Source organism: Danaus plexippus, chromosome 12 (assembly GCF_018135715.1).
Source record: "Danaus plexippus chromosome 12, MEX_DaPlex, whole genome shotgun sequence".
Lineage (NCBI taxonomy): Eukaryota > Metazoa > Arthropoda > Insecta > Lepidoptera > Nymphalidae > Danaus > Danaus plexippus.
The window spans coordinates 2,714,139-2,739,373 of NC_083545.1; the positions used below are offsets into that span (position 1 = coordinate 2,714,139).

Sequence of the window (25,235 nt, forward strand, 5' to 3'; positions counted from 1 at the left end):
CTATAATATTTTAAATATTTTTTATATATTAAAGTATAGGAAATGTAAAAATTCTAAATCTGAATTTTATTGGAACAAAAAAAACTTCATTTACTACCGTGTCAAATGAATATTGTTTTATCTTCTTCTTAATTTGATAGGAAGTCCTCCGATAAAACTTTCAGATACAGTTCCCATTGGGTCTGGTTCTGGAAACTGTTTACTTTCAGCACTAGGTTCCACCTGGAATTTATGAAGAATAGCAGCAATCCCAGCCATGGCCAACAATTTTCCCAGTCTTGCAGCTGTAAAAATAAAATAATTTAATTTAAACTCTTAGGCAATTTTAAAATATATCCAAATGACAAAGACTTATAATTACTATTAAAATAAATATTAATACAAAACAAAATCAACAAAAGAGAAATATTAAGATATCTAAGAATTACGCGAGCATATATGTAGATTATATTATAATTATATAGATAATTAATTAATAAATTAATTAATTGTATGTAGATTATATTATGATTGACTATAAAGATATATATTTATAGTCAATCTACATAATATTTTGATGAATTCTAAATTTAACCATGTGTACTAACCGATACAAGCCCGAGGTCCATCACCAAATGGTAAAAATATAGAATTTTTCATATCCTTTGAAGATGTAAATCTGTCGGGATGAAACTTGTTTGGTTCGTAAAAATATTTTTCATCGTTGTGAATCGCTTGTATTGGGATAATAACTTTTACACCTTTGTCTATTGTTAATCCAATTTCCGGAAACGTATAAGAGGACGTTGTACATTTTCTCATCAAGAACCCCACGGCAGGATATAGTCTCATAGCTTCATAAAAGCATTTTTCTAGACACTGCATCTCGTTGACCGCTTCATAAGTTATTTTACCATTATATTTAATAAGAACTCTATCGATCTCATTTTGAACTTTTAGCTGCCAGTCTGGATGATAAGCGAGTTGGTGTAATGTAAAACTGGAAGTTGTTGAAGTAGTTTCAAATCCAGCACCAAAAAATAAAAAACTTTGTGCCGTGATTAATAAATCAGTAAATTCCATTTCAACAATTTTTGGGCAACCATTGGAATCTTTTAGATTTAAAGACTCCACAGAAATTTTTCCTCTTTCTTTTAATTCTAGCATTATATCTATAAAGTCGTTTCTTCCACATGGCTTATAATTTCTATAATGCATAACCTTCTGAACAAGAGTGTTTATTGAAGTTTCTAACTCAGGCGCAAGGAAGTTGATATATCTGCATAAATCAGGAAAAATATATTTGCTTGCTCCAGCTACAGAATCTCTAAATGTTCTTTGGAATATTCTCTTACCTAGTTTTCTAAATTCCGAGCTATCGTTACCTAATGTATCCATATTAATTCCAAAACCACAAGCACCAATAAAATCAGTTGTGTACCTTGCCATTAGTTCTTTAATATCATAGGAATCCAATTCTGATATATCATTGGCTAATGACTGTAACTTTTCAGCTCCATCAGTTATAAAAGAAAACATACTTTTTATTTTACCTGTACTAAAAGATTGTCCAAATCTCTGTCTTATTAATCGCCACAAATCACCGTCCGCAAAAAACAAGTTTTGTAATAACGGTTCTATAACGGTCTCATGCGTATTAAAACCTCTTGCATAAAAATGTTGAAAATCAGTTACCAATATTCTTTTGATGATAACAGGATCTCGTATTACCAATTCTGGCGATGTTCCTCTAAAAAACCCAACTACTTTCTCTTCTGGATATCGTTTGTATAAATCTGTTGCTACCATTGCCATACTTGATTTTTGAATGAATTGTTTTAGGTTGTTTCCAAAATAAGGCAAAGGTTTATCATTTTTTATACCTCTGTTTCTCCAATAATTAAATGTTCGAATGCCATAAAAATAAAATAACAATACACAAAAGAACACTACGTAAAACATTTTAAAACTATGATTGTCGGTTAGCCCACACGCAGTACTGTTACGCAGGGAACCAGAATGACAACTGAGACATCTACAGGGCTTTCTGTAGCCTGTGTCTTTATCATTTTTTTTTAACATAATATGGCATTAAATAAATGAAATTATTAACAAAATCTATATTTCAGACTTTTTTTTAACTGTACACATTTATTGGTTATCGTATATTTGATAGGAAATATTTATATTGTCATTGGAAACAAATAATCTAGTAAAGAAAAATGTATATTTTGATCTTGTCATTGTAATTTAAAATTACTTATTTACATATTACTAGACGCCTTCAAAGTTTTAATTTCTTCTTAACATGAAAAGAGGAATTTAACAACGCTTTTATTTTATTTGATAATTTCTTTGAAAATATCAATATTTTGTTTCACTCTTTTCACTATAATTCTATATTAAAGCACTTTTTGAACATTTCTTATTTACTTACATTTATTTTTCTTACATTCAGAATATAATCTTAATATGTATGAATGTATAGACGTTTATTGTTCCTACCCGCGATGACAAGTTTACGGATTAAAAAAAACTTAATACATCTAAGACGTCAGAATATATATAGCCGTAGACTGTTGTTTATGCCACAGTTTCCTACAGTTTCAATGGACCCATGGTATAATAATATAGATCTCTTTGCCATTAAATCCCAATTCCGAAGTTCACGCAAACGACATTTCGGGAAAAAGAAGTATAATATCATGCAAAAATTAATATTCCAGACAAATTGTACGAAGAATCAAATATTTATTAATCGTCTGTAAATAGAGGCGAGCTGCTAAATTCAATATAAAAGGATACAGTAATAGAATTGGCATTGTTTCGCTTTTTTAATTATTATTAGCTAAAATCTCATTACTTTTAAATTTTTTACAGTTAATCTAGATACCTGAGATCATAACCGTAGTTTCATCTTGTACCGCAATGCAAAACAATATGCATTAAAATTTTTGATTGTTTATGTATTTGTACGCGCCAATATCAGAAACAGCTAAATTAATTTGAGTACTGTTTCCCATCATCAAAGAAATTCGGGAAGAAATTGTGTTTGTTTTATTTTAAAGGACCCATTAATAACATGTAAGTGTTATTTAAATTATGAAGAAGTTAGTGTAGAGTGGAAATAAATCTAGCCATATGGACCATCAAGTTTAAGACAAAGTGAGCAATTTAAAGTCAAATAAAATAATACAAAAACTCATTTATTACTGAATGATAATTGATAATTAAGATGTACCTGTCGATAAATTTGAAACGCTAGCTGCTTTCTTTCTTTCGAAGAGTAATAAAATATTATGTAGAGGAGAAAAACGATTGCCTGACTTCCAACAATACCTTAAAATATCGCAATTCTTACAATTGGATAGTCCTACTAAAATATATTTAAAGCATTGCGGAAATTATTGCAAAATTTTTAACTGGAGTTTCTTGTTTCATTAAAAATGTAAGTAAAAGATTCATTCTAAAAAATATTTTGTTACCACTTAAGAAAAAAATATTAATTGATACGAAAGTAACCCTTATATTTAAAAAAAAAATTGCACTAAAATAATCTTCATAGTTTTAATAAATATGGTGGATAAGATAATGGTGAATTTAATACAAGTTTTTTATTAATATATGAGAATATATCAAATCGATTAAAATAAACATTACACGCATTAGCGATACATTGACACTCACTTAATAGGTAGAACTGTGATTATAACTCCATGTTTGTTTTGTCGTTAAAGGTCAATGACATTTGACATTTCAATTCTTCTGTTGAACTTGAAATAATCCATCATTAATGGTCAAGTATCGACTATATAAAGTATGTTATAAACAAAAATGTTTCTGAAGTTTGACGACGACATATATTATGGTCGTAATCAATAGTAAATAAACACAAATATCAAGGAACAAAAATTGGAGAAATTCTGATACAGTGGGATTTAATTCAAAACATTTAATTTTGTGATTATATTTGTAATTATTGAATTACATAAAATAATAAAAAGTTTTTGAAAAAATCCTTTGCCGTAAATTGATATTTTCTCCGAATCAATATTTTGCAACTTTAGTCTCACTTAAAGTTATTTTAGTGTCTGAAACATACTAAATAATTAAAATTAACCTTGAAACGAAATTTGTATCGGTAACTGTACCGTAGAGAACAACGAGTTAAAAATAAGGTTTTGAAATGATTATGAATATTATAAACATTACATTCACCTACAAATAATTAAACCCATTTACACCATTTACCCCAATTTACCCCGTTTACCCCAATTTACTCATCTACATACATACATACCATCATAATGTCACATAACTATGTTATTGCATCTTAAAAATAAATCTCAATAAATATTCTCTAAAATAAAATAAATATAATCTCAATAAATATCACATGCCAATGAAACTAGATCTCATTAAACCAGTCTCGTTCCCTTTATATGTATAAAAGAGAAAGGACTACTTCCTAATGACCTTCAGCCCAACATGAAAATTTAATTTGATTGGGTCATTTTTCATAAAATTATATATCGATACTCAATTTTAATACACAAACGTTAAAAATTAAATTTATATCATAAGATCTATTTTTGCTTTGTTTATACAATCTATTAAGCAAAATTTATTGACTTCAACAATAGTAATGTTCGTCCTTATTTCTTCGTTAGTTAGTCATTTCTATTGATTGTATGATCTTTACGTAGGTTAATTGAAAATATACCAAAAAATCGCTATATAATAATTTTTATAATTAATGTATTGAGTGACTTTGTGTTTTATCGCCGAATTTTTTATCATCGCATAAAATAGAGTTTTTATTTTCAATTATTTAATCCCGGAACAACGCATTTATCCAGCACAATAAAACGTAACACTTCCTACAAATAAAACAGTCCTATTTGCGATGTATATTTTTTATTTATTTGTTAAGATGACAAAATTTATTAGCCAATTGAAATTAAACGCGAAACTTAAGTGCTCGTGGAAAAAGTGCAAGCAATAAAATTCCCTTGAATGTAGGATAATTCTTTAAGGACAACACTTAAAGCGGCAGTGACTGGTTGAAGACGCAGAATATTCTATTTCACTTGTCTAACCTGGAAGAAGTAAAGTAAGTAATTACATATTAAATAGTAATATTGAGAAATAAAATTAGTTAATATTTAACTTTTTTTTTTTCCTTACTAATGACAAATTCATAAGAGGTACAAATATTTCACAGTGAAAATCATTCAAAGAATAGACTAATTGTTGTTTTAACAAATAACGTGGTTGATTTCCCGAGGGCAGGCCGCATTACGTCCGCCAACAACATTTATTTTCATCGTGAAAAATTTACGGGAAGAGCTTCCTTTTCAGTAAAAATACAGTATTTTTAATTATCTTCGTTTTATCGAGATCATATAAAAGCCTTCTAATATGGAGTTACAGAAAACATTCGAAACATTTTATCAAAATCTCGTAAGGATAGATAGATAGATTTTGGTCTAATTGTATTAGATAAGCTAGACCATCTATCCACTCATGATGTTTTTTACAGGGACACTTGTCAATATATAATTCTACTTGGGTCATGGTACGTATTGCACTGTTAAATCAAAGTAACTCATAAATAAGAAAGTTATTTCACATATTTTGATATTAATTAAGAAATGTGGAAAAATATAATATTTTATCACAAGTAAAGTTGAAAAGTTCGCCACCTCTTAAATAATATACATATGTACCTTAATAATGAATTAACAGAATCACTACTACAAAACACCAACTCGCTTAATGGTTTTCGCTACGGAAATCTCGGATAACTATTCAGAATTAGACATCTAATGTAATTAAAAAAAAATATATATTGGAATATGATAATACAATTTTTATATTATATTTTGCTTTCCTGTGCGGCATTGCCCGTATATTAAACTCCTTCGAGATACACTTTATCCTTAAGAGGTTTTATTTGATTTTTGGAGAACGTTTTCATCAGATACTTACATGGTAACAGTGAGTTCTAAATTACTCCTTAAGACGCTCCGAACCTGCAACCGATTTTCCAGTCAACATCGATCCAGCCCATTAAGATATAAGCCGGAAACAAACAAAGTGACAAAAAAAAAGATTTTTTGGAGCGGGTATCGCATACACTTTCATATGCGTTCCGTCAAAAGTTGTTATTTGAAATTAGAAGCATACACTTGAATTTTATTTTTAATACAGATTTGAATTATTTATCATTGAACTGTAAAGTAAATCTTTATTTAAAACATTTAATTATATTTCCTCAATGAATTGAATACATGTATTCCTTACTGTCATATACTCCGCCTTTCGTAATACTTAACTTTACCTACATAAGTACTAAAAATCTTTGAGTAAATCGAAAAAATTCATTAAGATGAAATCAACAACTCTCCTTCTAACAATTTGTTCTAACAAACTTGGGATTTCCAAGAACCTTTCTAATTTAGTTTTCACTCTACAAAAGAATAGTTACAAACTGGAATGTCAGACTAATTCGAGGGATTTCAAGTTTCAATTATGTTGAAAACGTCTGTTGTAAAATTAGAAAATAATAATTAAATTTCTATGGCATCGACAAACAAATTGTAGTTATAGTAAATTAATTCATTTGTTATCATTATGCATGTATATTTTATATTATATACTCTAATTTGAGGCGAAAATTACATTATCATATTATTTTATGATTTTGTTGTTGCGATACTTTATAAACTATAATCCACAATAGTTTTAATGTATTTAAATAATTGAATTAAACAAGTGTTGTTTGTAATTATATTAATTATATATATGCTTTTGTGTTAGTATGCGTATATCCGTACATACATAAGGATATGTATATACATGCATATTCTTATATATGTATGGATATGTATATATGTTTATATGAGGAACAAGAACATATTTGAATGTTTGAAATGCTTTTGTCATTTTTGTCAAACCAACATCAGCCAAAAGCTGCACCTTTGAAAATAAAGGGATTTTCTAGTATGTAACGAAGGAAATAAACGACGAGACGAAAACTTCTCACCATTTCATGGACTCACCTGCCTGGGCTTGCGACCCAGGTGTAGGTTTGAGGGGCCCCTGTGTAACGCGCGTTACACGCTCACCTCCACCATCCCAGCTCCTCTCTCTACCTCGTCTATTGAGATATTTAAAAATATATCTACGCTTTCCTGCACTGATAATTTTAAGTGTTAATACGTTAATCCAATTTCGTTAAAAGTTCGATGAAAAACTTTGCAAGAAGTTTGAAATTTTCACCAACTTTATATTTCACTAAAACTTTCCTTTTAAACTTTTCGTACACGGTTTCACAGATCAATTCAAAATTATTAATAAAATTAAACTGTCCGTTTTAAGATCACATAATTTTTCACAGTTATTATCATTAATGTCATTAGCTATCACGCTCCTTTAACCTTCATCAGATTTACACAGCTATCAGCGATTTTAGCAAAGCCCCACTGATTAATTATTACATCCTTATGATTTTCAAGAGCATATATGAAAGTTCTGTTGGAACTAATAATATAATTAAGCTGAAACCGATATTTTACTAGAAAATTATTAATTTTGAAGAGTCTTTAAAATTGTTACTTAGTCTAATTTATTTTGACTCTTTTTGTCACATATGGTGACAACTATTATAGTTATGATATTTTTTTAACGTATTCTTACAACTTGTTTATTGATCCAAATAGAATCTGTTGCTTTCAAGCGAAGATAAGACAATTTTACACTTAATATCTCTTCATTAGTTCAGGTAGAGTAAAGACATAATCCACATAAACTAGAATTGTTTTCTCTCTTAAAGAATTTAAAGCGTACTTGTTTTTGAAATATTGTTGAGGTATTTAATAGATGAAAAGAAAAAAATTTAATATTGCATTGACTCTTCAAAAGTTTTTAAGAAGTTTTCTTATTATAATTTTAAAATACGGGTGTTTGGTGAAAGCCAGATGCCATATTGATTCTAGAGAGTACACTTACCAAATCTATTTTATCAATTTGGTAATTTGTAAGTGGTAAGGAGTAATGTTAGGCTGAGTTTTACTCAACCCTACAATTACCTTACCCTACAATCTACGAATAAAAGCATACTTCCATCTTTTATTCCTCCAATATTACAGACTAGCAATCGGACTAGAACTTTCACTAGTAATATTATCTTTTAGCAATGCATTGGGTTTTTTTTTCATCAACATTCCAAGAGTTACTACAGGAAATCCGATAGTATGGTCAATATACACTTTTTATGCGGACCGTTAAAGATATCAGATAGTTTTAAAACGATTTTTTGGTTAAGTATCTGCTATCTTACGCTTACGCTCTGAATATTTTTACGAGTAAATATCATATAAAATACCTGATACTGACCATTTATATATAGGGGTTAAAAGAAACCACAAAAGTGTTTCAATTCAATGGAATTAATCAAGTTAACAAGTCATGGGATGTTTTTGATATAATAACATCAAAACTAAGCCTCAAAATATTTTGATCCTACATACTTCTAGAAGCAGCAAAGACGATACCTTTAAATGTGGGCTGATTTTCAGATCAACCTGCTGATGTCGGTTCAAAAATCACAAGTAAAACTTCAGAGTCACATTTATAATTTATTACAATACATAAAGTTTATTGAGGTAGGTAGCTTTAACTCATTCTAATTCGAGCTACCCCAATTGTCCAATACCTGCAATACCAGCGCCTTGCGGAAAATAGGAGCCAAACGTCCATAAGACGAGTAGGTCTGATGGCATTTCAATGTCAAGTGCTCCGATATTAAAACCTGTCTAAATATGTCATTTTCTTATTATAGAGAGCGAGTACCATCTTCGTGAATGACAGCCCACATTGAGCCCGCGTCAAAAACAGATCACAGAGCAGACATATAGAATTATATGTCTGTCGCCCTAGTCTTCCTTCTCTTCAATTAAATTGTAGAGATAAACACTATTAGTTGATCAATGGTGAATAAGGCTCACGCAACAGTGGCTGGACTGGTGATCTACATCAAATTACCGCCGGCCTCACACCGCTGATAGTTATGGCTGACAGTCAACTTTGATATGGCAAATGCGTTCAATCGAGTCTGAGGCTTTTTATAGAAGTTGCCATCTTACAGATTGCCTGATAGACTTTAAATATGGTTCACTAGCTTTCTGTACATCCTTTTATCCGTACATCTTTATCATTATCCGTACATCAATCATCTACATCATACGTCTGTACTTCCTCAAAATATTTTGGCGTTTATAATATTAGTAAGATTACAAATAGGGGTGGCAGTGAGAGCGGTAGCATCCGATACACATTAAAGTTGTAACCGCGTGGCGTTGTCTTTGTCAAAATTGACAACCACAGTCTTTTGTAAAACTAATTTTTTTTTGGTCAAGACTGTATTATAATTATTAAGAAAATATTAAACTATTAAGAAAAAACTAAGCTTTAAAATTTATATCTAAAATGAACTTATAATAACAAAAAAAAAACAATGCGTGCTGTAATTTCTATGTTTAAATAATATTAAATTAACTTGTGTTACGGCCTTGAGTTGACCTAAAGCTATAATTAATCTAAACACTGGTTTTAAAATACATTTATAGCAGCAAATAAAATTGATTTGATTTTTTGGATTAAGCATAAAATTACTTTAGAAACATTGCTGTTTATTTGTTTTAGGCGTAAATTTTTATGACATTAAAATTACCTGATGATTCTCTATTGGATTTTCGAAAAGAAAACTAATTTCGCCGAAAATAGTTAAGGTAGAATTTATATTTAAAGTGTAAAATTTTTCTTACAAGTCTTTTTTATTTAGTAAAATCTAAACATGTTCAGCGACCGTCGATAAAGTGCTATAAAAACCATTAAACTCCCGTTTTAAATAGTTTTCTAATAGTTATAACGTATATTTGGAATTAATTGCCTTTATTTATATTAAACTATAGGAGCCATGAAATTTTAAACATTACAGCTACTTCACACAACTCCCATTTACGTTATTGATATCATTGTCCTTACATTGTTGTTATCATGTAAAAAAAAATTATCAGAATTTATCAAGAAACTTAATATTTGCATTTATTTATTAACTAAAGTTTTAATGCAATTTTTTTTTATATATATATATAACGTTCTATAGTGTGTATTATAAAAATTTTATTGAATTAATAATTGAAAAATATTTTATATTGATTTTTTTTCTTGTGGGGGGTTCCCATCCAAAACACGAGAATAGTTAGAAGATACGATAAATAAAATAAACAATCTAATCGAAATAACATGACGTTTTACGTGTGACTTAATCATAGAATGAATCAGAAGTACAGCGTTATCATTTATTAATCGGTTTTATTTATCTTTGATACTATTGATTCTAGGCATTGCTATAAGTAATTGGAATCTATAAACATTCCTATAATGAAGTTAAGGCTAACTTAACATTCACATACTTACAAACACACTCACCGTTTTTTTTTTTTTTTTTCTTGTAGCTCTCTTATTTTAACTTACTTATTGTAGTAAATTCTATAGCCCGCGATAAGTTTCTTCTTTAATAATTAGCGTGACTTGTGTAGTTACATGTTTCGTTAACGAAATTTAATTGACATAAATTTGTGAATTCCTTCAAGAAGTTCATTAAAAGTTTTGCTATAAATTAAATATTAATACAAATCATATTTATGTATCTATAAAAAGATCTCTTCTATAGTTGCATAAATCATTATCACGCTGCTCTATAGACAATGTGTAAGTAATGAGATCTAAGATTTTCGCGAGTTTTATTCATTTAAATGAAACTAATATTTTTCGGATAAACTACGCGTGATTTTTTTTGTAAAAACTACATACTCCCGATGTTTCGGTTACTTTTCAGCAACCATGATCATGGGCACCTCGTCTGCCGTAGTTTATCCGAAAAATATTTGTTTCATTTAAATGTGTAAGTGAATACTCTATAAATCTCGTCAATGTTTTTATTTTGTAGGAAGTACTATAATGATTCATATTTTGGAACTCCATGTCGTCTGAACAAGCAAATGTAATAGATAAAAAATAAATTTAAACAGGATCCGGATGCTGATATACAACAGAATTTGTTTTAAAACACTATAAAATAAATTATATTTTCATAGAAAATTGTGAATATAAATAGATCTATTAAATTTAGGATTCATTGCAACAACAAAACTTATAATATTCTTGTTCTAATAGAACTTTCATATTTATTTAGCCTGTATATTATTTCTAAACGCTTCTAAAATTTTGCTTTATAATATCACAGCAAAACGGTAAAAATGTAAGGATTTCACTTATTTGGATAACGTCTTTTATTTATTTGAAAGCATTTAATCAACATTATTATTAGATATGTTCTAAGAAAACAATCGCATCTGTTTTGAGATCGACTTCTTTCCTGATGCATGAAATTCTACTTTATTATTTACTTACCAAACGAATATACGTCAACATAAGGAAACAAGTTTTACCTCGCCATCTTTCTCTATGAACCCAATATACATCGTTGATTTTCACATTTTTACATTCTTTAAAAAATATTATGCAATATTACAATATGGTAATAAGAGAAACATTCTATAAAGTTAAAAATAAAAGAGAGTAGAAATGGCATGATACACTTCACAAGCAAACGAAGTAAATAAACCCTAAATCATTGTCATAAAGAAAAATACTTAATTCTTTCAAAGATCCGTTTCATAAATATAATATAATAAATATAACTAAGCAAGTGATGCCTTGGGACGTGAACGCTTTAAAAGTTTTAAGATTACATACGTTTTATGTGTCTTTGGGACTCTAACAATATTTAAATTAAATGCTTCATACATAAATCAAAGCAACGTAACACTTTAATTCATAATTCCTGATTGAATTATGTATTATTTCTTAACAATACCCCACTTTAATCTGGGCCCCATTACATTAATTATTTCTTTTAACATAAATGGAGTGAATATAATCATAAATCATCCTATTCGAAAGACTATCTATCTACCAGTTTGCTATTTGTAATTTTATTACGTTATAGAAAGAGGACGTTTTTTTAGAAGTATCTGACTAAACCTATAACCTATAACCCACATATGCAACGCATTTACAACACCTTATGTTGTCCAGTTGCTTAGGAGTGACGGTTACAACACACCATCACCCACGAAAAGGAAGGAACCAAGATCGTGTATAATTGTAAAGAATATTTTTTGTTACAATTATTTCTTTACTGCATTTTTACAATATGCCGACACAAGTTATCTGCAAATACACTACGTAGTTTTAACATTTATCTCATGAGATGGATTTTTAACTAGAATAACTTAATTTATCTAATTAGCTGAATGAACGTAATATTTGTAAAATATTGATAACATTTAATGTTTATACAAGTATGTTTGATTAACGCAAACCAAAATTATCTCTCGTATTTTTCATAACGAACCCGTGTACCCACATAGCACCGAAATTGTCAAAAACGAGCTAAAAAGTAGTCAATTTAGAGCGTAGCTCATAATTTGCAGCTGACATGACAAACCGTACGTTGCATGGGACACCCATAAATTCACCTGAACGGTGATGCTTTCCATTTTGGAGTTTTTCAGCAACCATAAGCGTTTTCTAGATTGCAGTCTTGAAAAGTGGCTCGTAAGCGTTGTATGCTATAATAAAATGACTTTCTGTAACAAATTTAACTAAAGTAGAAGGTAGAATTTCTAATGGGTTTAATATTATTTGTTTATTTGGAAGAAATGTTTTTTTTATAACATACTTGATATTTTAAAATTTGTATCGCTCCTTTGATTGGTGAATACTTAAATTGCATTTAATTCATATTTCTTTCATTTTATTGTATAATACATAAAAATTCTTAAATAATTTAAAATCTAATAAATTAATTTAAATTTATATTCTATAACAATATCTGATTTTAATTTGAATACGGACGATAAGGATATTTAAAGTCACTTCCGCAATCTATAAAAATAATAAAAAGAATTAGCTTATGGATTATGTAAAAAACACTAACACAAACAATGAAAACAATTTCATTGCAAGTCATCAGAAACTAAATATAAGATAAGATAATACCAGAAAAGATAAAATAAATCAATAATCTATATCCACGTACAATTTGACTTGCCATTTTCGCTTATATCAGAGCACGGAATTGTTCCAATTTAATTAAAAAAAAAAATCCCCCAATAATGGAAAACAGTGTTCAAACAGAAAAAACAATATCTAAAAACAATTTGCAAGTATACATATGAAGATTCAAAATAAATATGAAGAAATGCAGAGGAAATTGGAAAAGTCTCGATCTATGGATTCGTTAACTTGCAATTGTTTAAGTAACGAGGACGAAAAAAAATGTGCGAGTGTCTGTGATTTAAATTCAATGACAAGGGAAGAAATTTACTTAATGAAATAAATAATCATATACAACACATAACAATACTAGATACTAATCTAGAGAATATAACTCGAAACGACATTGCTTATGTCGAACCTGTTGTAGCAAAATCTGAATCCGTATCAAATGTAAGTGAAAAGTGTGACAGCGAATGTGAAAGTACAAACGATTTTGTTTTTTTTAATAAACATTATTTTAAAACAAGCCTTGAATCGTAGTATTATACATAAAAATTACACTTTCATTTTAAGCTTCTTTACAAACAGTTTTAAACTTCAAGATTGTGTGAAGACGCAAAAGTGGAAAGTGACGAATGTGAACCATTTACCCCTCCACCGCGCACTCTTCGTAGTAGAATAGAATCACGGCTCAGAAAACGGCAGCGGGAAGAAAAAATCACTAAACCAAAATCAAAAGAGTGTAAAAATAAAGTTGAAAAAGTAAGCATTGATTTTATTAGTTTATTAAACAATTATTTATTCCATGTCAATATTTTTAATAAGTTATTGAACATTATACATTTATTCATCAATGAAAATATAAATGCTGATTATTATAACGTGTCTTGTACCAAATGTAGTTAATGTTTGGTTTGCATTTTAACATATATCTTTATTTAAATGAAACTAGTATTGTTCGGATTTACTACGCGGATTTTATTATTTAAAACTACATAATCCCGACGTTTCGGTTACTTTGCAGCAGACGAGGTCTGCCCGTGATCACGGTTGCTGCAAAGTAACCGAAACGTCGGGATTATGTAGTTTTTAAATAATAAAATCCGCGTAGTAAATCCGAACAATACTAGTTTCATTTAAATGAATACTCGCGAAAATCTTAGATCTCATTATATATCTTTATATCATCTATTTCAGTACATACTGTCTAATGCAGTAGAATACGGGAAAGTTAAACCAATGAAAAAGATGAGACAGGCTACTGTGACTATTGCATTGATTGAAGTTACGGGTTTTGAAACGACCAAGTTAGAGGATAAACCGCGTGTTTTAATGTTTCGACTTAGGTAAATAATGTCTGAGTTGATTGATTGATTGATTGATTGATTGATGTATTTCCTTTTATATACATTTATTCATCCAGATTAGGTACCGAAAAGCTTAAATCAAAATTAATTAAGAGTCACAAAGACGTAGTCCAAGTCCAAGAAATATTTAATTTTAACTTATATAACAGCGACAGTCTACTGGAGCTCACACTTTCTGAAAGAGATAATATAATATGCAGGTAAAAAACATTTATAAATACCCACACAAGCAAAATATAATACCATATTTTTTGTGAATTCAAGATAACAAAATTTATTGTTCTACAATCCAGTAAAAGAGCATTTCATAGAAAATTCTATATATAAATTTTTTTCAGAAATATAATAGATTTAAACGAATTGGAACAAGAAAAAACGCACAGAATGCGTATAAATTCAGATTATGAATTGAAAAACATTCAGATTTTTCTCCTTCTTACAATAAGTGGAACATTAAACAACACACTTTATGGTATGGACGAAACGGAGATGAGAAATAAAGATTATTTACTAAGAAAAAAATATGTATGCTCGTTTCCGCTTACAGTATATTATTATTTATTGATAAACTTCCGCCCATTAAATCTCTCCGTATTACTTCTGTATACTAATTATTCTATAGACATATATGTAGATCGATGGCAACAATTTCTTTCTATTCATAAGCACCCAAAACATATAAGTTTTTAAATGCACTCGACTTGTTGATGGTTAAGGACCAAATGTCATTAAGCAACAATAAGTGCTTATTTTACTAGTACTCTTCCTCGTAACTTAAATTTTTCATTATATTATCACTCATCAGATTATAAGACAAACAGCAATTTTATTTACAGGCTTGGTATCGCTTGTGTGGACAGTTTTCAAACATCGGTTCTCTTAATGTAATAGTCTATGGAGCGAAGGGTCTATCCAGCGCCGACTGTTTTTGCATCCTTAATCTAAACAATGAAAGAGTACAAACCCAAACTGACTATAAAACTAACGCCCCTAGTTGGATGAAAATCGTCACATTGTAAGAATTCTGTTCCTTTTGAAACATAATCTCGAAACCTCTGTTAATAAAACTTTAAAGCTATTTCGTTTGTTACAGTACTGTAACAGATATAACTTCAGTTTTAGAAGTTATAATTTATGACGAAAAAAAGAACGACGAGGTCGGAAGGGTAGCGATACCTTTGCTTAAAGCTAAGTGCGGAAAAAATTGGTATGCCCTAAAATGCTGCAATCTCAAAGATAGGGCGAAGGGAAACAATCCTAGGATCCTCTTAGAAATCAATCTTGTTTGGAATGCGGTAAGTTGATATGTTAATAAATATTAAAAAGAATAGTTAGGCGAAAACTCAGAAGACATATAAATATCAATTTACAGGAAGAATACCTTTTTATGTGACCATTATAATAAATGTATCGTATATTTTTAAAGCAATTTCAATTTTTATGAGACTGTATATGAAATACACAACTTTTTTTAATACCTACAAAATAAAGTAACACATTTAACAAATATCTTACAGATAAAAGCAGCGATACGAGTGATAAATCCAAAAGAACCTAATTATCTACAACAAGAGGAAAAATTAGACAGACATGTTTTTGCGAGAAACTTGTCAAGGGCCAAAGTCGTTACCACTTGGATAATGAACGCATTTGATATGTTCAAGTAAATGCTACTTACTTCATTAAACTATATGTTTACTTATTAGCAGTATTATGTTTATTAAATGCATGCATCATGCATGGTCTTTGCATATGCACGATTTGTGTTTAAATAAAATTATAGACTTTAATAGCATTTTCCCAGGACGTGTTTTCAATGGGAATCTATGAAATTGAATGTAGCATCGCTAGCATTATGGTTGACTTTTTGCTATCACTTTAAACTGTGGATGTTACCTCTTCTGCTGCTTATACCTTTTGTGTGGTACAAACCAGATCAATATACTATTTTTAATTGTAAGTTTCCCTCCTGTAAAAAGTTGGAGGTTGTTCAATATTGGATATTATAATTTATAATTACTATAATATTACACGACATTTCACAGGGAAAAGTAAAATTGTAAACGAATTCAGTCCAGTCAATAACAAGGAGGCTAAAGAAAACAAGGTTTGTTTCTGAAACAATTTATTTTGAATTTCAATTATGCTTATTAAACTCTGAATTATTTTTAAGGAACAAGACAAAAATGTGTCAATAAGGCAGAAGATTAATCAACTCCAGGAAATCATACAATCCATACAGAATTTAATTGGCAGAATAGCCGATTTTGGGGAGAGCGTTAAGAAGTTGTAATCTTAGAATATTTTGTTTCTTTAAGTGATTTCTTTTGTTTAGGTATATTATTTAAAAGGGCTTTTATTTCAGCTTATTCAACTTTACGCTGCCTTTTGTGAGTTTACTGGCTATTGTCATGCTGTTTGTTAGTGCCTTAGTAATGTATATAATACCTTTCAATTACATCTGCATGTTCTGGGGTAAGTAATTATCAATATATATAAGTTAAAAATTTAAAGAAGCATGTATATTTTTATGAATATATATATATTTTTTTTTGCAATAAAATTTTATTTCCCTTCCTTTATTTGGTTAGATAAAATATTGATTTTCTGCTCACTTTTCTCATTGATGTTTTTCCAGGAATAAAAAAATTTTTGTACAAAATATTCCGTCCGAATCGGATACCAAACAATGAAATAATGGATTTACTCTCTAGAGTACCTGATGACATACTTGTTGTAAGTTAATTTGTGTTTATATAAAAATAGTAACAAATTTAAACACATTTCACTGAAGATTTTTTTAATTTATTCAAATATTTTTTCAGAGCAAATATGAAGAATTGCCTGTAGGAGATACATCCGACGATAAAAACTGTGAATGAACTAGATCTGAGAAATTAATTTAATTTTTGCGTGTTGTGTTGTTTATTATTTAACATTGAACTTATCATTTATTTTATGGTAAATTAGATATTACTTAAAATGCCTTCTTTATTTTGGTGTAAAATATAATTTTGCAAGATATAGATTTTATCTACAAAGTGTTTGAAATATTTTTTTAAATAATTTTAAATACAGTGTTGTGTAAGATGAACAAAATGTTAATATTATTTATGAGAAGGTGTGTTAATAAAACTTTTTGAGAAACTCAATAAAAAAAATTATTATTTTTATTCGTAGCATCTTTTGTTCTTGTATCAATATACTTTAACTGACGATAACTATTTTACTGGGCTGGTTATTTTCGTGTATTGAATTAACCCTCTTGTATTATTTCAACATAGCTTTGACTAATCTAAAGGTAACATATGTGTGTTTGTACGTGAACATATGCGTATGTAATATTTACGTCTATATGTAAGTGTGTGTGTATAACATTCGTAATCTCAAAATAGATCATTAGTTCATGGACTCGCTTGATTACTATGAGTTTGTATCAACACCAAAATAACCACACCTTTTATAGTTTTCATTCATCCATCATTAAACAAATTGTGTAGTCAAAAAACTTTAATGACAAACTCTAAGATACTGTCCATTTTATAAAGGCGCAATTGCTAGGTTTCAAAATGTTTTGTGATCAGAAAACACGATGTTACTAATAAGATGTAGGAAAAGATTTACCTTATTTCACAAAATGTCAGATCACATACGAGTATATATAAGTATATTGTACATACCAACACGGGAATGGGTTAAGTAAAAGAAAATGGATGACTGTAAGATATATTTCGTTTATTTATAAGCGACACCTTAAATTCTATTCCAAATAAATATCAAACTATAATTAAGAATCACAGGCTAAATAAAAATAAGATACAATACATTTGCAATGCAAATAAAGTATTTTTAGACAATCATGTCCGATCCGAGCCTTTCAAATTCATTAGCAAAGTAAACCATATCCTTGTGGTCAAGAGCAGAGTTTTGAAAAACAATACGGAAAAAGTTCACGAGATCACCTTGTGGCTGATACGTGACCATCATACTTCCCTCTTTTATCATCCTTTCTTTTATTTTAGGTGCCACCTTATGCAATCTTTCGTAATAATCAGCATCGTTCTCGCATCCGCGCAGACATTTAGGAATGTACCAGAACATAATGTTAGTGCATTGCGGTTCTGCTATAACGAGCTGGAAGCCTTCTCTTTGTTTGATGTGATCAAGAAAATATTTTGCGTTATCAAATAACTTGTCGACGTGTTTTTCGAAACCTTCTGTGCCTTTTGCCTTCCACATGAACCAAAACTTCAAGACATCTGCTCGCCTACCGCATTGAATATGTTTGTCACCGGTATCGTATGACGTATCGTAGAATTTATCTTTTTGGAAAAGATACTTGGCATTCGAGGAGTGCCCTTCACTGAGCACCTTTTTGTGCCTGGTTAAAAAAGTAGAGCATTGTTGTGGAGCTGCCAGAAGTTTATGTGGATTCCATGTAACGGAATCGGCTCTGAAATAAAAAAATAATAGAAATTAGTACTAATTTTAACACTCAGAGACATTAAAAAAATGCAAACTATATAGAATTTATTGCAAACATAAAAAATTAAGAAACCAATATTACAGTTCAATTCCGTTTAAGAGATGTCTATGTTTCTTCGACATGAGTGCACCTCCACCCCAAGCTGCATCAACATGTAGCCAAAGATTGTATTTCTTGCATAAATCGGATATAGCTACTAAAGGATCAAAAGCACCGAAAACTGTGGTTCCCGAAGTAGCTGTGACCATAAATGGAGTGCATTTATTATCAATAGCGATCTTAATTTTCATTTCTAAATCCACTATATTCATCTTTCCAACATCGTCCGTCTTAATATTGACGCAGTTGTCGCTACCGATCCCCATGAAAGCAGCCATTTTCTTTGTAGAATAATGAGCAAGCTCGGATGTAAATAACACTAACTTTGGAACTGCATGTACACCTTTATACTGAAAACAATTAGTATTCAATTAATTATCTTACATCATCGGAATATGACGATGTAAGATAAGTCCTAATGTTTATACACCATAAAGTTTATATGTTTGTAAGGAAAAGAGTTACTATGTACGTAATGCACCCGGAAAATATTTAGGGTATTTACTTTTAACACTAAGGACAATTCCAAGTAAGTCATATTCTTTCATCAGTATGATATTGCAAACAGGGAAAATCTGTTATGACGAATGACGTTTTATTTACAATTAATAATGTTGTGTTTGATTTATATGACTAAAGTATAATTTAGATGAAAAATTAAAAGAGATAACGGATATTTATAAGATAATTCTGTTAACTGAACAATTTCGTATAGAGTGTATTAAAAATATTTTGTCTAATATATATTTTTAATTATCAAAGCAGTATAATCTTTTTCTGTGACGTTAATAAATATTTATGATATTCTATTATATATATATTTGACACGTTACGCAACATGTGTTCTACATCACGCAGCCAGAAGTAACTAGGTTAAGGTAACTAAGTATTTCCTTTGTCTTAACAATTGATTCGCTAGTATGGAACAAACTTTGTAATTTAATAGCAATTTTATTACTTTATTAAAAAACTCAACAGACCATTATGGACTGCTGCGAAGGACAATGGTAATTACTATTAGTAATGTGCAACAAGAGATTGTATGTCGATAAGACATAGACATTAAGACTTTTAAGAGATTTTATGTCGATAGAATATGCCTTGCATTTTAAATAGTAAGCACCAAAACCTATTATTTTTATGTATTTAAATTTATATTCCTTAATTAATGCCATTGATATAATTATTAGGAAATTATTAATATGAGTCAAGTCAACGTTTAGATTTTTAGTGACCTCAAAGAATAACTTAAGAAATATCAATCAGATTTTTATGTTCTTATTTATACAAATGATTTTAACAAAAATAGTATCATATTTTATGAACTGCAAAAAATATATTATACTATATATATTGTTATAAACCAACCTTAACTTCCGGATAAAAGTGGTGACGAGCGCAGCTGATCGCGTATCCATTGGCTATAGAGCCTCCCGGACAAAATATTCCATCGCCCTCCCCTTCCGGCCATCCTACGATCTTACGCATCTCACGTAACACCTCCTCTTCCATCAAAGTAAAAACTGGTGCAACCTCAAAGGTGTAGACACTCGGATTCAGCGCATCGGTCAACCATTGTCCGACCAGGCCGTATGGGTCAACAGATGAGAACAGCTGATTCACGAAATATGGGTGACCTGTGTTCACAGAGTAACGAGCCACCTGCAAACCGTATTAACCATTGATGAATCTGATCAGAATACAATTAATAATTATTTGATATGCACACAGTACACGCATAATGTTCAAATGAATTTCATATTCCTTTTATAAAATCAAAGAGATAATTTAATAACAAAACGTGGTAATAAAATTTATAAAATATAAAAAGTATTATTTATTTTAAGTTACATAACTTGTCAATAGATCTAGCCATTTTAGATATCAATTAACAAAAAGAACAATTATGATACAATTAAATGTATAAAAAAGTTACAAAATCTCTTAGCCTGTTTAGTTTTATATTTTTATTTGTATTACGGTCCACAGATTTAGAGAACTAATACATGATTTAGGAATATTGTAGCATAATACTTACGTTAGCCATAAACGCTAGCAACTCATCATGACTCGCAGGTCCCAACCGAGGTTTAAGGTCAATCGCCTTTTTGATTTCATCTGGTGCAGCCCACTCCACAACCTTGGAACTCCTCGTTGACCTCCCAAAAACCACCCTCTCCACTAGCAAATCTACCGCTTTTCTTAAAAATTCTTCATGCTTCGATCTCTCGGCTAAACTTTGATATAGGTTTTCGTCTTGTGTTTCTTTCTTCACAATTATCTTTGAATCGACACGCATTTTCGTAATTTTCGAATTTATTTTAGACAATTTTCAACAATACCATTGAATTGGTATGATTTTTTTATAAGTTCGTTCGATTGCGAGCGGTCTCTGCCATTAGCAGTGCGATTTTGGACCGTAAATGCTTTTGAAGCGTCCTTAAATACTTCGCGTTGGATTCAATTCACTTTATAAGGTTACTGCAGTAAATCGTAATCAAATCAAATAATAATTTATATTTTCAATTAGGGTTGTCAATGTGTGGATAAACCTAGAAGTAATTATACGTTGTATTTACGACTATTTTAGCAATTACGTTAGCTATTCATCTATGGCAACAGCTATATATATTTTTTTGTATCCATAACACATTAGAATGATGACTGTAATGTGTTATATAACTAAGATATAATAGGAATGTATTGATTGTTTATTCACACTACCTCGCTTCTGGGCTTATTAATGAATTTTATTAATTATATATTCATACCAGCTCTCCAAAAATAGTTTTTTTTTACCTTGAACTCTTATTATAACGGTAATTAGTTGCACTATGGTCAGATTTGACCTTTGTTACATGACTAGTCAACTGCGAATGACCATCGAGTTTAATTTGATATGGATTCCAATGGAAAACAATTTTTGGAATAAATTTCTTTTTTTTTGCACTTGCACTCAAATTTAGCAAATTTTGACGAACGATTGCTAAATATATATAATGTCATGTATAAAAAGTGATAATTATTCGTTTCTTAGTAGAATACGAGGATATCCCAATTAAGCGATTTGAAAAACATTCGCCCATGAAAAATGATGAGTACATACTAATTTATTTAAAGAAAGTAAAGTAGAATAAAATTATAATATTGTTTTCAAGGTAAAACACAAAAATATCATCAATTAAAACAATATGATATACGTTGATACAACATCATGTCGAAAGAAACAATATCTAAGCATCATAGTTAGTTTAACTATTGTTAGTTACTTAAAATAAAAGATGCTTTGTCTCAAACCTACTGTTGTTATTCAAAGTTGGCAAATTTACGTTTTACTCAAAGCAACCTTATCACTGAACAATTTTATTACCGTCTTCATTAATCAAGTTTTACAGTAATTGTGTTAAGCTCGATACTAGGTTATTATCCTTTAGAATACAGAAGTGATTATGATAAGATTTTGTGTTTATACCTAGAATTGTTGCTTGTTATCCCGATATTCCCTAATTGTTTATGTTTTAATGAAACAATTTGTTATCTTAACTAATGAAAGGTTATATCAAAACCTATGTAATATCTATTTGTACAGCTAACTGCTGTAGGCTGTATTCCATATTTATTGTTCGATCTATTAAACTTTTAAAACTCCATTTTCAGCACTTACAAGATCAACGCCTTTACCAATTAGTAATTTGCCGAATTTTTTTCGAATGATCCTATATAGAGGTGCTATACTCGTATAACAGCAATTCCTGGTGCTATTTTTTTTTATTGATAATCAAATCTGATCACCCAGACTGAATGGTATTAGGTTATAGCTATTTAGATCGTTTTTTTATTGAATGGTTTGTGAACTTTAGTGTCACAGTAAAATAAACAGAAAATATCCCCCTATCCCATTATCCCATTATAATTACAAGAAATAAGAATCACTTCAGCTAAAATTTTTAGTTTAGTAACAGGAAAATATTCTGATACGGAAAATATTGAGTAATTCTTGAATGAATATTTAATATACGTTTCAGTAGACGACATATTTTGCGCAATAATTAAATGTTCTTTATTGAGATTCGCAAGTTGCGTTATTATTTATTACATTAAGTTGCAAGCTATTTCTTTACAATAGCTTAGGTCGTGATAATGAACCTTATAATCTCAAATTTTATCTATAATCGACTACATTATAATATTAATTATATCATTTATTAGTAGCTTTCAAATTCTGCGATGACCGACTGATTAAAAATTTATTTTTGATTAATATCTCCTTCAGTTATTTTTATCTAACTTTGTTTTATTATCTGTTCGCAACGTTTAAAGAAAAAAAAAATTAAACGAAATCCTTCATTGGAAAGAAAAATGCTTAATTTGTATTCATTTGTATACAAAATTTAGCATCAATCAAATTTATTTTGGACCAAAACCATATAAAGGCTATTTACCCATAAAGTTTTGCGAAAGTTTTTTTAATCATCTTATTACATCTAATAATAAAAGTTTTGTATGTTCAGAAACAGCAACTGTAAAATCCAGAATAGAATACTTCCTAAGCGTTCTAAAGGCTTGAACAGAATAGTTAGAATTTAAATGAATTTCTGTTCGTTTTTAATTCCTAGGTATCTTAATTAGATACAATGACATATTAAATAAAATACCTTTCTCCGCTTTTGTCAACATATTTCCGCAAACTACAAAACTAAGCAAACGACTTAGACGCTGTTTTTGTAGTAAATTATTCTTTCATGGAAGGTTGTATACAAATAAATCGTCCATTCACTACCGCTTTACGCGGAACAACCGTAGGATGCCTGTACACATTACTAGTATGTGTAATGTTTGCAACGTGTATTTGTGCATTTGGAAAATGTAATTGCAATTGTATGAGTAAGATTGGGAACAAACATTTTAGAAGTGTATGTTTTATAATGTTAGCCGTACCGTCCTTTTGTCCAATAACGAATATTAAAAATTAAATAAACAAGTAACAATTTGATCATTCTTTCAATTAACATTGAATTGGATGATTCCTCAATCAAGCGACCCCTTTTATTGGTAAGTTATTTTTAATAAAACAAATTCATTGTCAAGGTCAAAACGCAATATATTTTGAATAATAAGAACAGAGCTTTTCTTGTAACGTTTTAGTACGTTATATTAAGTATGTTTAATGTTTGTTAACGATCAATTTTCAATTATTTAAATAGAACAATAAATTTCTTCTTCTAATAATTATTGCTTTCACTTTCTTCTTTTGACATAAACTAGATGTAGCCCATATGTGACAAAATTTTATTGTTGCTTATGTTTATCACGATTTAGAATTTTTTTTTCATTTTTTTTCTCTTACCTTCGACTAAAAAATTAAAAAAGTTTGCTCGTTGCTTGCAAAGATCCACTGGTACGAGGTAAATTGATCTCTACCACTTTAATATGCTTCTCCGAAGCATCATTGCTGCGTAAGTAGAATATAAATTTATTAAAATAGATATTTCTGTACAAGTTTATAAAACATTGCTAATAATTCTGTGGTGAATTGTACAATAATAATTATTAAATTTTCAGCTAATAAAATATGCATGGGACACTTCATACTCGATGACACATATTGCATTTAAATTATTATTATTTATTATCCATCTCCCAAAACTGTTTTTTATTTAAATATATGTGCATTTTGTTTACTAAAAGATTAAAAAAATAATGTTGTTTTTTTAGTTGTGAATTCTGTTACTTTAAAGTTAGAATTCATGTATCAGATATTTTTATAATTAAGGAATAGTATTTTTCATGTCAAAGGGGCAACCGAGCAAATGGCCTAATTGATAAAATATAGTCAGCGTTACCCATGGACATCTGCAACATAAGAGATGTTACGAATTGTTGTTGACATTGATTTTGGAAGATTGTGGGAGGAAAGGATCGGAATAAGAAAAAGGCTACCGGCTCTCTCACTCACTCATCAGACGAAACGCAGACATTCAGGACTGCTTTGCTGGTGGTACTTCCCCGGTCGAGCCAGCCAAAGTTCGAGCTGTAGTAATATGACCACAGTTAGACTCTAACACCTCAAAAAATTGTTAAATATTCAATAAAAGGTAAAATAAATCTTAAGATATATATATACATATATATCACTTATTTTTAAAATAATGTAAAGGTAATGTATGACA

General features: G+C 29.4%; 3 protein-coding genes across 7 annotated transcripts; 1 reads left to right on the forward strand and 2 right to left on the reverse strand.

The window, feature by feature from the left end:
* Window positions 1-45: 45 nt before the first annotated feature.
* LOC116772674 (cytochrome P450 6B6-like) lies at window positions 46-1,983 on the reverse strand. Its single transcript, XM_032664933.2, has 2 exons — window positions 588-1,983; window positions 46-284 (listed from the first exon to the last, which is right to left on the reverse strand). Exons 1-2 carry the CDS (start codon window positions 1,939-1,941, stop codon window positions 118-120), a joined length of 1,521 nt encoding a protein of 506 aa, XP_032520824.2. The 5' UTR covers window positions 1,942-1,983; the 3' UTR covers window positions 46-117.
* Window positions 1,984-13,128: 11,145 nt separating this feature from the next.
* Window positions 13,129-17,610, forward strand: LOC116772491 (multiple C2 and transmembrane domain-containing protein-like). 5 transcript variants are annotated; one of them, XM_032664702.2, is made up of 14 exons: window positions 13,133-13,649; window positions 13,716-13,875; window positions 14,311-14,459; window positions 14,537-14,680; window positions 14,819-15,005; window positions 15,317-15,495; window positions 15,574-15,775; window positions 15,998-16,143; window positions 16,285-16,436; window positions 16,526-16,587; window positions 16,654-16,766; window positions 16,846-16,955; window positions 17,119-17,216; window positions 17,306-17,610. In XM_032664702.2, the coding sequence occupies exons 3-14, from the start codon at window positions 14,353-14,355 to the stop codon at window positions 17,360-17,362; spliced, it is 1,557 nt and encodes a 518-aa protein (XP_032520593.2). In that variant the 5' UTR covers window positions 13,133-13,649; window positions 13,716-13,875; window positions 14,311-14,352; the 3' UTR covers window positions 17,363-17,610. The 5 variants fall into 5 exon arrangements, 4 of the variants coding, with proteins under 4 accessions (XP_032520594.2, XP_032520593.2, XP_061378359.1 ...); XM_061522375.1 differs by having other exon boundaries at window positions 13,133-13,563; XR_009752828.1 differs by lacking the exon at window positions 17,306-17,610 and having other exon boundaries at window positions 13,130-13,649; window positions 16,832-16,955.
* A 590-nt stretch (window positions 17,611-18,200) lies between these two features.
* Window positions 18,201-21,489, reverse strand: LOC116772509 (cysteine sulfinic acid decarboxylase). The gene is made up of 4 exons (XM_032664727.2): window positions 21,104-21,489; window positions 20,434-20,727; window positions 19,048-19,415; window positions 18,201-18,933 (listed from the first exon to the last, which is right to left on the reverse strand). The coding sequence occupies exons 1-4, from the start codon at window positions 21,362-21,364 to the stop codon at window positions 18,330-18,332; spliced, it is 1,527 nt and encodes a 508-aa protein (XP_032520618.1). The 5' UTR covers window positions 21,365-21,489; the 3' UTR covers window positions 18,201-18,329.
* Window positions 21,490-25,235: the final 3,746 nt, after the last annotated feature.